Raw genomic sequence first — 14,697 nt, 5'->3', positions numbered from 1 at the left:
TAAATATCACGTAGCAGTAACTAGCAATGCTATAAATAGCATGCAGCAGTAACTAGCAATGATATAAATATCACGTAGCAGTAACTAGCAATGATATAAATAGCATGTAGCAGTAACTAGCAATGATATAAATATCACATAGCAGTAACTAGCATTGATATAAATATCACGTAGCAGTAACTGGCAATGATATAAATAGCATGTAGCAGTAACTAGCAATGATATAAATATCACGTAGCAGTAACTAGCAATGATATAAATAGCACGTAGCAGTAACTAGCAATGATATAAATATCATCTAGCAGTAACTAGCAATGAGACAAATAGCACGTAGCAGTAACTAGCAATGAGACAAATAGCATGTAGAAGTAACTAGCAATGATATAAATATCACATAGCAGTAACTAGCAATGAGACAAATAGCATGTAGCAGTAACTAGCAATGAGACAAATAGCATGTAGCAGTAACTAGCAATGATATAAATATCATGTAGCAGTAACTAGCAATGATATAAATATCACGTAGCAGTAACTAGCAATGATATAAATATCACGTAGCAGTAACTAGCAATGAGACAAGACAAATAGCATGTTGCAGTAACTAGCAAAGAAACAAATTACACATCTCCTTACCAAGGTTGCTTTGGACGATGACTTTCCTCTGTGCACCATCTAGATACGCTCGCTCGATCTTTGGCTGTGCACCCCAGTCAGTCCAGAACATCAATCTGAAACAAAGAAACACATCGTCTTAGGAAAGAGTGGGATGGATGAACAGTTACCTACCCTTTCTTAGGGAAGAGTGCAATGGACTTACAGTTACCTACCCTTTCTTAGGGAAGAGTGTGATGGACTAACAGTTACCTACCCTTTCTTAGGGAAGAGTGCGATGGACTAACAGTTAGTTATCCCTTCTTAGGGAAAAGTGCAATGGACTATCAGTAACCTACCCCTTCTTAGGGAAGAGTGGGATGGACTAACAGTTACCTACCCTTTCTTAGGGAAGAGTGCGATGGACCAACAGTTACCTACCCTTTCTTAGGGAAGAGTGCGATGGACTAACAGTTACCTACCCTTTCTTAGGGAAGAGTGCGATGGACTAACAGTTACCTACCCCTTCTTAGGGAAGAGTGCGATGGACCAACAGTTACCTACCCCTTCTTAGGGAAGAGTGCGATGGACTAACAGTTACCTACCCTTTCTTAGGGAAGAGTGCGATGGCCCTGGGTTCATCTAGCCGAGCTGAGATGAGAGTTTTTCTGCAGGAGCCGTCCAGTTTGGCCACTTCGATCACGTCGCGGCCGGTGTCGGTCCAGTAGATGTTCCTCCCAATCCAATCCACAGCCAAGCCATCGGTTGTCGACAGCTCCTTCTCAACCACGTTCTTGGTGGCGCTCCCGTTGAGGTCTGCTTGTCTGCCACAGTTAAATTCCGTCAGATTAAAGTTGACTTGGATGCATTTTGAAGATGTAACCATCATGGGATGAAGGCCACCCACTCACATTCCTAGTGAATGTCTTAAGCTGATGTCACAAGACTCACTATAAACTACAAATTCCTGGAATATTTCAAATCCAGGAGATTGATTCATCAATGACGTCAGAGTAGATTTTCCTAAGTAGCTTGTCTAATTATACCAGTGAAGGAAAACAACCCGGCTCACCCTGAGATGTGGACATGCTTTTTCATCTTATTGTTCAAATAATTGTGTCTGCCTGTTTAAATATCCCCTCCAAGTACCTATCAATACTGCCCAGTCTCCTGACTAGATTCACCAACCTGATAACGTCCAGGTAGACGTCGGAGTAGAACACCTTCTCCTCCTTGAAGTCAAAGTCGATGGCGACAACGTTGTGCAGGTGGGGGATGGGGAGGTAGACGTCTGTGTGGTCATAGCTGTCCAGGGAGATGCGACGGATGCTGCCACGACTTGCGAACAGGAGATATGTCTTGGGAACTGCAGGAGGAACACAAGGATATACGAGGATATACAAGGATATACGAGGATATACAAGGATATACAAGGATATACAAGGATATACGAGGATATACGTGGATATACGTGGAGATACGAGGATACACAAGGAAATATGAGGTTACACGTGGATACACAAGGATATCCAAGGATATACAAAGATATAAGAGGATATACGAGGATACACAAGGATATACAAAGATATAAGAGGATACACAAGGATATACAAAGATATAATAGGATATACGAGGATACACAAGGATATACAAAGATATGAGGATACACAAGGATATACAAAGATATAAGAGGATATACGAGGATACACAAGGATATACAAAGATATAAGAGGATACACAAGGATATACAAAGATATACGAGGATATACGAGGATACACAAGGATATACAAAGATATACGAGGATATACATGGAAATACAAGGATATATGCATACATCTGGAAGTTCTACACTTGAAACCAAGACTGGACATCAAACAATAGTGAACCATATGTAGAATCAAGCTAGGTCTTCAGCATGATGTGCGTGCTACGAAAACACAGTAGACATGGGTGTACAATACTTACAGTCTTCACACGTCTGTCCGTCCTCCTTCAGCAGGAGCCCTGAGGGACAGGCACATGTCATCCCCTTGGGGCGGGGCAGGCACAGGTGGGAGCAGCCTCCGTTTTGGTCTCCACAGCGGTTCACGTGAGTCTCTGGCAAAAAGGAAACATCAGTGGTCAATAATACAACACAGCTGTCACACCTTGTCTCAATACAACACAGCAGTCACACCTTCTCTCATTACAAGAATCCACCCACCCCACTCTGCCGGTCCACCCCACCCTGCCAGTCCACCCTGCCCACCCTGCCGGTCCACCCACCCTGCCGGTCCACCCACCCAACCCTGCCGGTCCACCACCCCACCCTGCCGGTCCACCACAACACCCTAACGGTCCACCCAGCCCACCCTGCCGTTCCACCCACCCCACCCTGCCGGTCCACCCACCCTGCCGGTCCACCCACCCTGCCGTTCCACCCACCCAACCCTGCCGGTCCACCCACCCTGCCGGTCCACCCACCCAACCCTGCCGGTCCACCACCCCACCCTGCCGGTCCACCACAACACCCTAACGGTCCACCCACCCCACCCTGCCAGTCCGCCCACCCAACCCTGCCGGGCCACCCACCCCACCCTGCCGGTCCACCCACCCACCCTGCCGGTCCACCAACCCTGCTGGTACACCCACCCCACCCTGCCGGTCCACCCACTCCACCCTGCCGGTCCACCCACCCCACCCTGCCGGTCCACCCACCCCACCCTGCCGGTCCACCCACCCCACCCTGCTGGTCCACCCACCTTGTCTGTTGACCTGCACTGCATGCATGTCCATGATCCCGGGTAGATTCTCCCTGATCTTTGTTGGGTTTGAGCCGGTGTTCTTGTTGGCCTTGTGCACCGCGGTTGCCTGCCAGTCCGTCCAGTACACGTAGTTGCCAGCCACCGTCAGGCCATACGGGTGGGCCACGTGGTCTACAAGCTTCCGCCGCCGGTGGCCGTTCAGGTCGGAGCACTCAATCAGCTGGAGACACATCACAACATACGTGACAACGTGAGGAATATATGATGCACTTGCAAACATGTTTTGGGCGCTGCTTACAATATATTTCCATCTGAACTAGCCATTTATTTTATTTGTATTTGTGTTTTTTTACAAAGTGATATACTCACATTGAAATACATGAGTGATCGTCTAATTGCTCCGTGACAACGACATGTAGTGGGATTTGTTTAGTTACACGCAACCATAAAGTGTCATGTTTGTTCCGACCCTGACCTTCACCTCTGACATATGTGGACCAGTCTTTTCAAAGCAGGGCCCTAACCAAGAAAAGGTACACACGTAACACTTTCTGAGAGCCTTGGCATTTTAATGATATTTGTATTCTTGTGGCCTTGACCTTTGACCTTCTCATGACCTCAGCCAAAAGAATTTACAGGGCCATTTAGAAGAAGTCCATAGAATGTCTGTTTTGTTATTGCACTTAGCAAATAATTCAGCTATGTGACTGCAGTATGTATACAATTGAGTCTGGACCAGACAATCCAGTGATTAACATGATGAGCATCGATGGGATTCAATGACATCCATCAACCAAGTCAGTGAGCCTGGCTAAAAGATCCCATTTGTCACCTCATATGATGAGCATGGGTTACTGAAGATCCATTCGAGCCCGGACATTCACATAACAGCTAGAAATGTCACTAACCCTTGCACAGTATATACATGAAGAAACTCGGACAAACCTTTGAAGCAGTGAATATTGACTATGACACTCAACTACACACCTCAGTTCGAGCATCTGCCCAGATGATGCGAGATGTTGGAATGTCAATCACCAGGCCATTGGGCCAGGCCAAGTTCTCGCCGATGATGAGGTGACGGTTGTTGCCGTCCATATCGGCTCTTTCGATTCGGGGAATCTTGCCCCAGTCCGTCCAATACATATACCTGTATAACACACAAACATGTAGCATGTAGACTACAGCAGTAAACTTCCCACCTACCCAGCATCATAATGTAGAGCTACAGGAGTAAACATCCCACCTACCCAGCATCATAATGTAGACTACAGCAGTAAACATCCCACCTACCCAGCATCATAATGTAGACTACAGCAGTAAACATCCCACCTACCCAGCATCATAATGTAGACTACAGCAGTAAACATCCCACCTACCCAGCATCATAATGTAGACTACAGCAGTAAACATCCCAACTACCCAGCATCATAATGTAGACTACAGCAGTAAACATCCCACCTACCAAGCATCATAATGTAGACTACAGCAGTAAACATCCCACCAGCATCATAATGTAGACTACAGCAGTAAACATCCCACCTACCAAGCATCATAATGTAGACTACAGCAGTGAAGATCCCACCTACCCAGCATCATAATATAGACTACAGCAGTAAACATCCCACCTACCCAGCATCATAATGTAGACTACAGGAGTAAACATCCCACCTACCCAGCATCATAATGCAGACTACAGCAGTAAACATCCCACCTACCCAGCATCATAATGTAGAGCTACAGGAGTAAACATCCCACCTACCCAGCATCATAATGTAGACTACAGCAGTAAACATCCCACCTACCCAGCATCATAATGTAGACTACAGCAGTAAACATCCCACCTACCCAGCATCATAATGTAGACTACAGCAGTAAACATCCCACCTACCCAGCATCATAATGTAGACTACAGCAGTAAACATCCCAACTACCCAGCATCATAATGTAGACTACAGCAGTAAACATCCCACCTACCAAGCATCATAATGTAGACTACAGCAGTAAACATCCCACCAGCATCATAATGTAGACTACAGCAGTAAACATCCCACCTACCAAGCATCATAATGTAGACTACAGCAGTGAAGATCCCACCTACCCAGCATCATAATATAGACTACAGCAGTAAACATCCCACCTACCCAGCATCATAATGTAGACTACAGGAGTAAACATCCCACCTACCCAGCATCATAATGCAGACTACAGCAGTAAACATCCCACCTACCCAGCATCATAATGTAGACTACAGCAAAACATCCCACTTACCCAGCATCATAATGTAGACTACAGCAGTAAACATCCCACTTACCCAGCATCATAATGTAGACTACAGCAGTAAACATCCCACCTACCCAGCATCATAATGTAGAGCTATCGCCCGGGGCTTGTCCAAGTCATCCCAGATCAACACCTTCCTCATCTTGCCATTTAGAGTTGCGACTTCGATGCGGTTGCGGCCATCATCAGTCCAGTAGATCTTTCCTCCGACAGCATCGACAGCTAGCCCATCGGCTGTGTGGAGGCCCTGGTTTATCACCACCTCATACCCGGATCCATCCAGATTGGACCGAGCGATGTGGTCCAGCACTGTGTCCGTCCAGTACATCTTCCCTACAATATACAGTGAGTGAGTGGGTGAAGGCTGTTTAACAAGGCATAGGTTGTCAACCAGGTCACAAAGCCTAACCACCTGACCTATCTATTCACCTCTCACCTGGCCTCCTGATTTATTTATTCACCTCAAACAAGCAGAGGGTCCTGGGACCAATTCTATTCCTGAATTCCAACAGGATCATCATTCAGTGCAAATATTATTCACAGGTAAGTGACTCAGAGGAACATTCACTTCCACACCGGTGACATCAATGGCGATGGCGTTCTTCACGTCTCCAACAGGGATCAAAACATCACAATCAACACTCACCTTCAACACCGTCGACATCGATGGCGATGACGTTCTTCACCTCTCCAACAGGGATCACAACATCACAATCGGCCAACACTCACCTTCAACACCGTCGACATCGATGGCGATGGCATTCTTCACGTCTCCAACAGGGATCACAACATCACAATCGGCCAACACTCACCTTCAACACCGTCAACATCAATGGCGATGGCGTACTTCACCTCTCCAACAGGGATCACAACATCACACACGGCCAACACTCAACTTCCACACCGTCGACATCAATGGCAATGACGATGACGTTCTTCACCTCTCCAACAGGGATCACAACATCACAATCAACACTCACCTTCAACATCGTCGACATCAATGGCGATGGCGTTCTTCACATCTCCAACAGGGATCACAACATCACACGGCCAACACTCACCTTCCACACCGTCGACATCAATGGCGATGGCGTTCTTCAGCTGTCCAACGGGGATCACGACATCAGCGTAGTAGTCAACATCCAAGGAGATCTTGCGGATGTCGGTGCGACGCGTGAAGATGAGGAAGTCAGTCATCTCTGGAGGAGCAGAAACAAAAGTGGTTAGTGAGTGAATGCTGTTTTATGACACAGTCCGAAATATTCCAAATCAGTGGGTGACAGCCATGACACAACCAGGTCGCACCTTGTGACAACCCATACCTCAGCAGCAGCGCCCCGGACACATTCCACTATCAACCCCCCCCGGGACGTAATATCAGAAGTACCCTCCATGTGACAACCCATGCCTCAGCAGCAGTGTCCCGGACATATTCCACTATCAAACCCCCCCCGGGACGTAATATCAGAAGTACCCTCCATGTGACCACCAATGCCTCAGCAGCAGCGCCCCGGACATTTTCCACTACTGAACTCCACCCCCCCACCCCCCCCCCAGCTGGAAGGCTGTGTGTTGCAATACCCACCACCCATGACAGATTAACCACTGTCACAAGAAAAAATCAGGTCTTCTTTAACCTCCTTTGAATAGGTAGTTTACATAACTCCCTTGAGGAAATTAACATCTTCGTAAAAAATCTTTTTATAAAAGTACGACTAACTCTGTAGGGTAAGGATAAGATATATGGATGAACAACTTCTTTATTACAATTAGGAGCAACTTTCGGTGTAGGTTCTAACACCATTATCAGGCAAGTGATGTTCTGAGTATTGTTGACAGTATATAAACAGGTAGGAGGCAGTGTTTATCATCATTTGCTTGCTAACGATGTTAGAACCTACACCAAACGTCGCTCCTAATGGTAAGAAAGAAGTTGTCCATCCATATGTCTTATCCTTGCCCAGTAGTCCAACTTCTAAATGCCTCTCAAAGAAGTAACTCTCTCAGGGCTCGATTGAGCTACATACAACGTATGTCAGTGCAGCCTATCATTGAAAAGTGCAACCTAATATTTATGTCTACATGCAACAAGTGCATGTAAATCAAATTCAAATTTTTGTGTGACAACTTGGGCTTAAAAAAATAAAAGAAATGGGTCTCAGACACTGACTTTTGAAAATATAGTGCGGGCGGGCGGGCGGGCGGATGATGGTCTTTTTCTTTTTTTTTCAAACTAGTATGTAACAGTTGTGTACCATCAACCTGGGTAAGGCCTCCCTACATAGACAGCATACAAACTCCTATTGCCGCCATGACCACAACATAAGATGCACAGGAGAGCAGTGTGCATGTAAAGGGATGTAACTGCGTTCTATATTGGATGGCATTGTTTTTAAGTATTAGGATTTTCATTTATTTTTTATTTTTTAAATGGAAATAAAAAAAACAAACGTGTGGCAGACTTAAGGGTGATGTGGGCAGTGCCTGAGAACCAAGACTATTATTTTTTTAGCCTTACAAATCGACCGCACAAGGAGTTTTGAACTCACTCAATACCTTTATGTATCCTACCACACCACTAACCCCTGTGTTTTGTGTATCCTACCACACCACTAACCCCTGTGTTTTGTGTATCCTACCACACCACTAACCCCTGTGTTCTGTGTATCCTACCACACCACTAACCCCTGTGTTCTGTGTATCCTACCACACCACTAACCCCTGTGTTCTGTGTATCCTACCACACCACTAACCCCTGTGTTCTGTGTATCCTACCACACCACTAACCCCTGTGTTCTGTGTATCCTACCACACCACTAACCCCTGTGTTTTGTGTATCCTACCACACCACTAACCCCTGTGTTCTGTGTATCCTACCACACCACTAACCCCTGTGTTCTGTGTATCCTACCACACCACTAACCCCTGTGTTTTGTGTATCCTACCACACCACTAACCCCTGTGTTCTGTGTATCCTACCACACCACTAACCCCTGTGTTCTGTGTATCCTACCACACCACTAACCCCTGTGTTTTGTGTATCCTACCACACCACTAACCCCTGTGTTTGTACAACTTGTCATGCTTTCGTGGGCTTGTCGTCTCACTGTCGGTACTTCCAGATTATGTGGACATGTTCCTTTTTCATGTTACAACAATACGTCATTAATTTAGGTAAAATCACGATACAGTCGTCAGGGATCTGAGATTTTGTATCTTAATTCTATACCAAACGTGGAGTCCTGGAGGCCAATAGCTTATGACGTTCCTAAATTGCCACATGAAGACTAGACCCAATACACTATTACAAGAAGTAATAACATTCACATAATTCAACAATTTCAGGTTTGAAAATAAATTGAGATTTATCAGCATATTATGAAGTGGTACAGTTAAATGTTTATGTGGCAAGCTCCACACACTACTATCCCAGACTCCACACAGTGTCACCTACCTTCGGCACATGTTTTCTGGTCGTCCTTCAGGAGTATTCCTGTGGGGCAGGCACAGGCGTGACCTTTCGGCAGTGGTGCCACCAGACACAGGTGACTGCAGCCGCCGTTGTTGGTGCTGCACTTGGTGTGGACTGAAGTAAGAGGCATAGGGTAGAGTGAGTGAGTGAGTGAGAGAGTGAGTGAGTGAGTGAGTGAGCGAGCAATTGAGTATGGTTTTACGCCGCTTTTAGCAATATTCCAGCAATATTACGGCGGGGGACACCGGATATGGGCTTCACACGTAATACCCATGTTGGGAATGGAACCTGGGTCTTCGGCGTGACGAGCGAACGCTTTAACCACTGGGCTACCCGACCCCCCGGGGTATAGAGACTACCTGACCAACGAGGCACTGTACAGACTAACCATTGACATGATACATAAACATTTCACTCCATGCCTTCTACTTCTGTTGCCATGACGCTATTTGGCCATCTCCGTGGTCTAGTGGTAGAGTGTCCACCCAGAGAGTGGAAGATCCGAGGTTCAATTCCCGGCAGCGTCATACCAAAAGACGTTAAAAGATAGTACTTGTTGTTACCCTGTCTGGCGCTCGGCATTAAGGGACTAAAACAAGGACTGTTCGGCTCGGAGTCAGTTTTCTGTGTCTAAGTGGGGTATTCATGTTTAACTGCGGCATGGTATCTCAGTGGGTTAGCACTATAAATCGGCATCAATTCAGACTTGTACAAGCAGTCACATGCGCATGCACGTCGCTATATAATCTTGGACGCGACATTAAACCCCATTTCACCTCACCTCACTTCACCCATGAGGCTATTCACCCCAGTTTCCTTCTGCAGTACTGCTACATCAGCTCTTCTCTTCCCCATTAGTTTTTGTTTGTTTGTTTGTTGGTTTGTTGTTTAACGCAGCACTCAGCAATATTCCAGCTATATGACAGCGGTCTGTAAATATTTGAGTCTGGACCAGACAATCCAGTGATTAATATCATGAGCATTGATCCACGCAATTGGGATCGATGACATGCATCAACCAAGTCAGCGAGTCTGACCACCCGATCCCGTTAGTCACCTTTTAAGGCAAGCATGGGTTGCTGAAGACCTATTCTACCCCGGATCTTCACGGGTCTAGTCTCACGACAAGCTGAGTAATCAGTAATAGATCAATACAACACAGGTCACCATCTTTGACCTTATTTTGATATATAGATCCAGGTCACAACACATCCCACTTCAAGGTCAGGGTCTCCATTAAACCGAGTGTAAGGTCAAGGTCACAAGGTAAGGTCAAGGCTACATTTAGCCAAGGTCAAGGACTCACCTTCATCCCGCGACCTATGGAAGACATGGATGTCCATCAGATGGCCAAGCTGACTCATCAGGATGCCTCGCTCCGACCCGGTGAACTTATTGGCGAAGTGGATGCTCTGTGTTTCCCAGTCCGTCCAGTACATTAGGGAACCCTTCAGCGCCAGGCCAAACGGGTGGTTGAGGCCGAGGGCGATCACACTCTACGGGCAAACAAGCATAAAGTCTTCAACTTGCCCTTCAATGTAAGATTTCTCAACACTCTACCATACTAAATATATGAAGAACCAACACAGACAGTAACGAAGAAAACACTTGACAATTCTCAGATTCTCAAAAAATAACCCTCAACAAACAGAACCTCCATAAAGTCAACCCTCAACGAACAGACCCTCCATAAAGCCAACCCTCAACGAACAGACCCTCCATAAAGTCAACCCTCAACGAACACACCCTCCATAAAGTCAACCCTCAACAGACCCTCCATGAAGTCAACCCTCAACAGACCCTCCATAAAGTCAACCATCAACGAACAGACCCTCCATAAAGTCAACCATCAACAAACAGACCCTCCATAAAGTCAACCCTCAACAGACAGACCCTCCATAAAGTCAACCCTCAACAGACCCTCCATAAAGTCAACCCTCAACGAACAGACCCTCCATAAAGTCAACCCTCAAAAGACCCTCCATAAAGTCAACCCTCAACGAACAGACCCTCCATAAAGTCAACCATCAACAAACAGACCCTCCATAAAGTCAACCCTCAACAGACAGACCCTCCATTAGTCAACCCTTAACAGACCCTCCATAAAGTCAACCCTCAACGAACAGACCCTCCATAAAGTCAACCATCAACAAACAGACCCTCCATAAAGTCAACCCTCAACAGACAGACCCTCCATAAAGTCAACCCTCAAAAGACCCTCCATAAAGTCAACCCTCCATAAAGTCAACCCTCAAAAGACCCTCCATAAAGTCAACCCTCAACAAACAGACCCTCCATAAAGTCAACCATCAACGAAAAGACCCTCCATAAAGTCAACCCTCAAAAGACCCTCCATAAAGTCAACCATCAACAAACAGTCCCTCCATAAAGTCAACCCTCAAAAGACCCTCCATAAAGTCAACCCTCAAAGAACAGACCCTCCATAAAGTCAACCCTCAAAAGACCCTCCATAAAGTCAACCATCAACAAACAGACCCTCCATAAAGTCAACCCTCAACAGACAGACCCTCCATAAAGTCAACCCTCAAAAGACCCTCCATAAAGTCAACCCTCAACAAACAGACCCTCCATAAAGTCAACCATCAACAAACAGACCCTCCATAAAGTCAACCCTCAAAAGACCCTCCATAAAGTCAACCATCAACAAACAGACCCTCCATAAAGTCAACCATCAACAAACAGACCCTCCATAAAGTCAACCCTCAACAAACAGACCCTCCATAAAGTCAACCCTCAACAAACAGACCCATCATAACGTCAATCCTCAACAGACCCTCCATAAAGTCAATCCTTAACAAACAGACCCTCCATAAAGTCAACCCTCAACAAACAGACCCTCCACAAAGTCAACCCTCAACAAACAGACCCTCCATAAAGTCAACCCTCAACAAACAGACCCTCCATAAAGTCAACCCTTAACAAACAGTCCCTCCATAAAGTCAACCCTCAACAGACCCTCCATAAAGTCAACCCTCAACAAACAGACCCTCCATAAAGTCAACCCTCAACAAACAAACCCTCCATAAAGTCAACCCTCAACAAACAGACCCTCCATAAAGTCAACCCTCAACAAACAGACCCTCCATAAAGTCAACCCTCAACAAACAGACCCTCCATAAAGTCAACCCTCAACAAACAGACTCTCCTCTACTGAGGGACATACCTTCCTCTCAGCTCCATGCAGTGTGCAAGACTCGATAGTTTTCTCTCCTGCGTCCGTCCAGTACAACCTGCTCCTGTCGTAGTCGATGGCCAGACCATTTGGCCAGGTGAGGTTCTTGTTGATGAGGATGATGCGCCCGCTGCCATCCATCCCTGACCGCTCGATCTTCGGCTTCTTTCCCCAGTCAGTCCAGTACATGAACCTGGAGGTGAAGGTCACAGCTGAGATATTATTCCCACCAAGAACCAAAACTCTTGTTTCATGTAAATCAGGCGATTTTTTTTCAAAGAATGTGTTTGTTTCATAGCAATGCGACTACCTGGTGGTTTTGATCCCTGGCCGCGTCACACCAAAATACATTAAAAGATTACTTGCTGTTTCCCTGTCTGGCACTCAGCATTAAGGGGCTACAACAAGGACTGGTCGGCTTGAAGTCAGTACACTGTGACTGAGTGGGGTATTCATGTTTAACTGCAGCATGGTATACAAGCGGGCTAGCACTATAAATCGGCATCAGTCTGGACCAGTACAAGCAGCCACGCACACACATGCATGCATGTACATTGCTATGTAAGTGCAATAATCTTGAATGCTACGTTAAACCCCATCTCATCTCACTTGGCATATCATGGCAAGTCGGATGTTTTGAAATGCTGCACGTTCAGCTCACCCTCAGACAGTTTATCCTATCTTGCAAACTTTATTTCCACAATCTCTTAAACTGATACTCATACAATTGAAATATATTCCAAATATGTCACATTTTGTCTCGATACAACAACACAACACAACACGCTTACAGTACACATCCAGCATACACACCCTGCCCGTGGGTCCACAACGATGTCTCGGGGATGGTCGAAGTTCTCCCACAGTAGCACTGTCCTCATGGATCCGTTCAGGTTGGCTACCTCTATGCGGTCATTCCCAGCATCCGTCCAGTAGATCTTCCGGGCAACCCAGTCCAGAGCCAGACCAGCCGGACTGTCCAGGCTGGACCCCACGATGTGCTGCAACAGGAGAGCTCTGGTCAAGGGGAGATAACTCTACAGAAGCCAAATGTGTTGAACAGATGGTGCTTCATGTAACTAGAGACAGAATCTATGACCGTGTACTACTGTTAACAAGGACAGGTCAAGGGGAGATCACTCTGCAGGGGCAAGCTGTGAGAACAGACGTCTGCGACAGATTAACAAGGACAGGTCAAGGGGAGATAACTCTGTAGGGGCAAGTTGTGACAACAGATTTAAGTCATGAAAGTATTGGACGGAAAGCACACAATTGTCTGTATACTACTCACCTCGACTACAAGGGGAGATAACTCTATACTACTCACATCAGCTAATAAGGGAGACAGCTCTATACTACTCACCTCCACTATAAGGGGAGATAACACTATACTACTCACATCAGCTTTAAGGGGAGATAACTCTATACCACTCACCTCGTCTCCAGTCCCGTCCCACCGAGCGCGCCCAATGACATCTGAGCCGACATCAGACCAGAATATGGAGTCTGTTTCACTGTCCCACTCGACCCCCACTGCACGGGAGATGCCCGAGAGTGGGATGACGACATCAGTCAGGTCGGGTGTGTCCAGAGTCACGCGACGGATGTCGGATTGGGTAGAGAACAGCAAGAAAGACTCAATGTCTGCAAAAGAAAAATGTGAAATTACTCAAACAAAAAACATCAGTGATGAAGAGCTACAGATAAGCAGCGCATTTGTGTAAAATAGCCCCCCCCCAATATTACTTTCAATTAACTTGCATGCAGAAACGCATGCATTAAATGAAAAACTCAAAAGAACAGCTCGCGTAAATACCCAATGAAGCTGTTTCGGGATGAGAACAAGGGAGCTAATTTCGGAAACACAACTACAAGCTGATTACTTCATTTTTTTAAATCTTAAAATGTTCACTAATTTTGAGAAAAACCCAATAGAGGGATGAATAGATGAGTGGAAGAATATTGGTTACCCAATGAAAAATGTAATAACCCAATTAAAATAGAAACCCTCGAGTAAAAACTCAATGTTATCTTCATCCTGTACTGACATGATGTATAGTCCGTATCATCAATTCTTTCAGGAAAGTGAGGGGAGACGTACGGTATTTTTTATCTTTTGTTTCAAAGCAACCGTGAGCTTGGTGTTACGCCCCTATCGGAAGACCTATTCTACCCCGGATCTTCACGGGTCTCATGAACTAGTCCTAGATATATATATATATATATATATATATTCAGGAAAAATAACAATTCCTATGTAGAAATTGACTGAGGGAAGGAAACACAGTCCTCATCCTGGGCATGTTGTTCCACAGGATCCCATACTCCTGGTATATCGATTCCCGAGACGTGTGAGAGTACTATGTTAGTCGCCTCTTACGACAAGCATAGTCGCCTATAATAGCAAGCAACC

General features: G+C 45.9%; 1 protein-coding gene across 1 annotated transcript in view; it reads right to left on the bottom strand.

The window, feature by feature from the left end:
- Positions 1-14,697, bottom strand: part of LOC124119617 (low-density lipoprotein receptor-related protein 4-like) — a 139,915-nt gene that overhangs the window by 11,605 nt on the left and 113,613 nt on the right. The window contains exons 17-29 of the mRNA XM_048386301.1: positions 13,720-13,928; positions 13,098-13,285; positions 12,276-12,477; positions 10,398-10,587; positions 9,074-9,205; positions 6,681-6,818; positions 5,694-5,952; positions 4,324-4,486; positions 3,334-3,556; positions 2,558-2,689; positions 1,780-1,957; positions 1,197-1,415; positions 634-728 (exon numbers count right to left, since the gene is read on the bottom strand). Of these exons, the coding sequence (XP_048242258.1) occupies positions 634-728; positions 1,197-1,415; positions 1,780-1,957; positions 2,558-2,689; positions 3,334-3,556; positions 4,324-4,486; positions 5,694-5,952; positions 6,681-6,818; positions 9,074-9,205; positions 10,398-10,587; positions 12,276-12,477; positions 13,098-13,285; positions 13,720-13,928 (2,328 nt within the window). The remainder of the gene's footprint in view (positions 1-633; positions 729-1,196; positions 1,416-1,779; positions 1,958-2,557; positions 2,690-3,333; positions 3,557-4,323; positions 4,487-5,693; positions 5,953-6,680; positions 6,819-9,073; positions 9,206-10,397; positions 10,588-12,275; positions 12,478-13,097; positions 13,286-13,719; positions 13,929-14,697) is intronic.

This window comes from Haliotis rufescens, unplaced genomic scaffold (genome assembly GCF_023055435.1).
Source record: "Haliotis rufescens isolate VD_foot unplaced genomic scaffold, xgHalRufe1.0.p SCAF_6, whole genome shotgun sequence".
NCBI classification, from domain to species: Eukaryota; Metazoa; Mollusca; class Gastropoda; order Lepetellida; family Haliotidae; genus Haliotis; species Haliotis rufescens.
The sequence above is the reverse complement of the archived record's forward strand: the minus strand, read 5'-3'. Positions and strand labels throughout refer to the sequence as shown.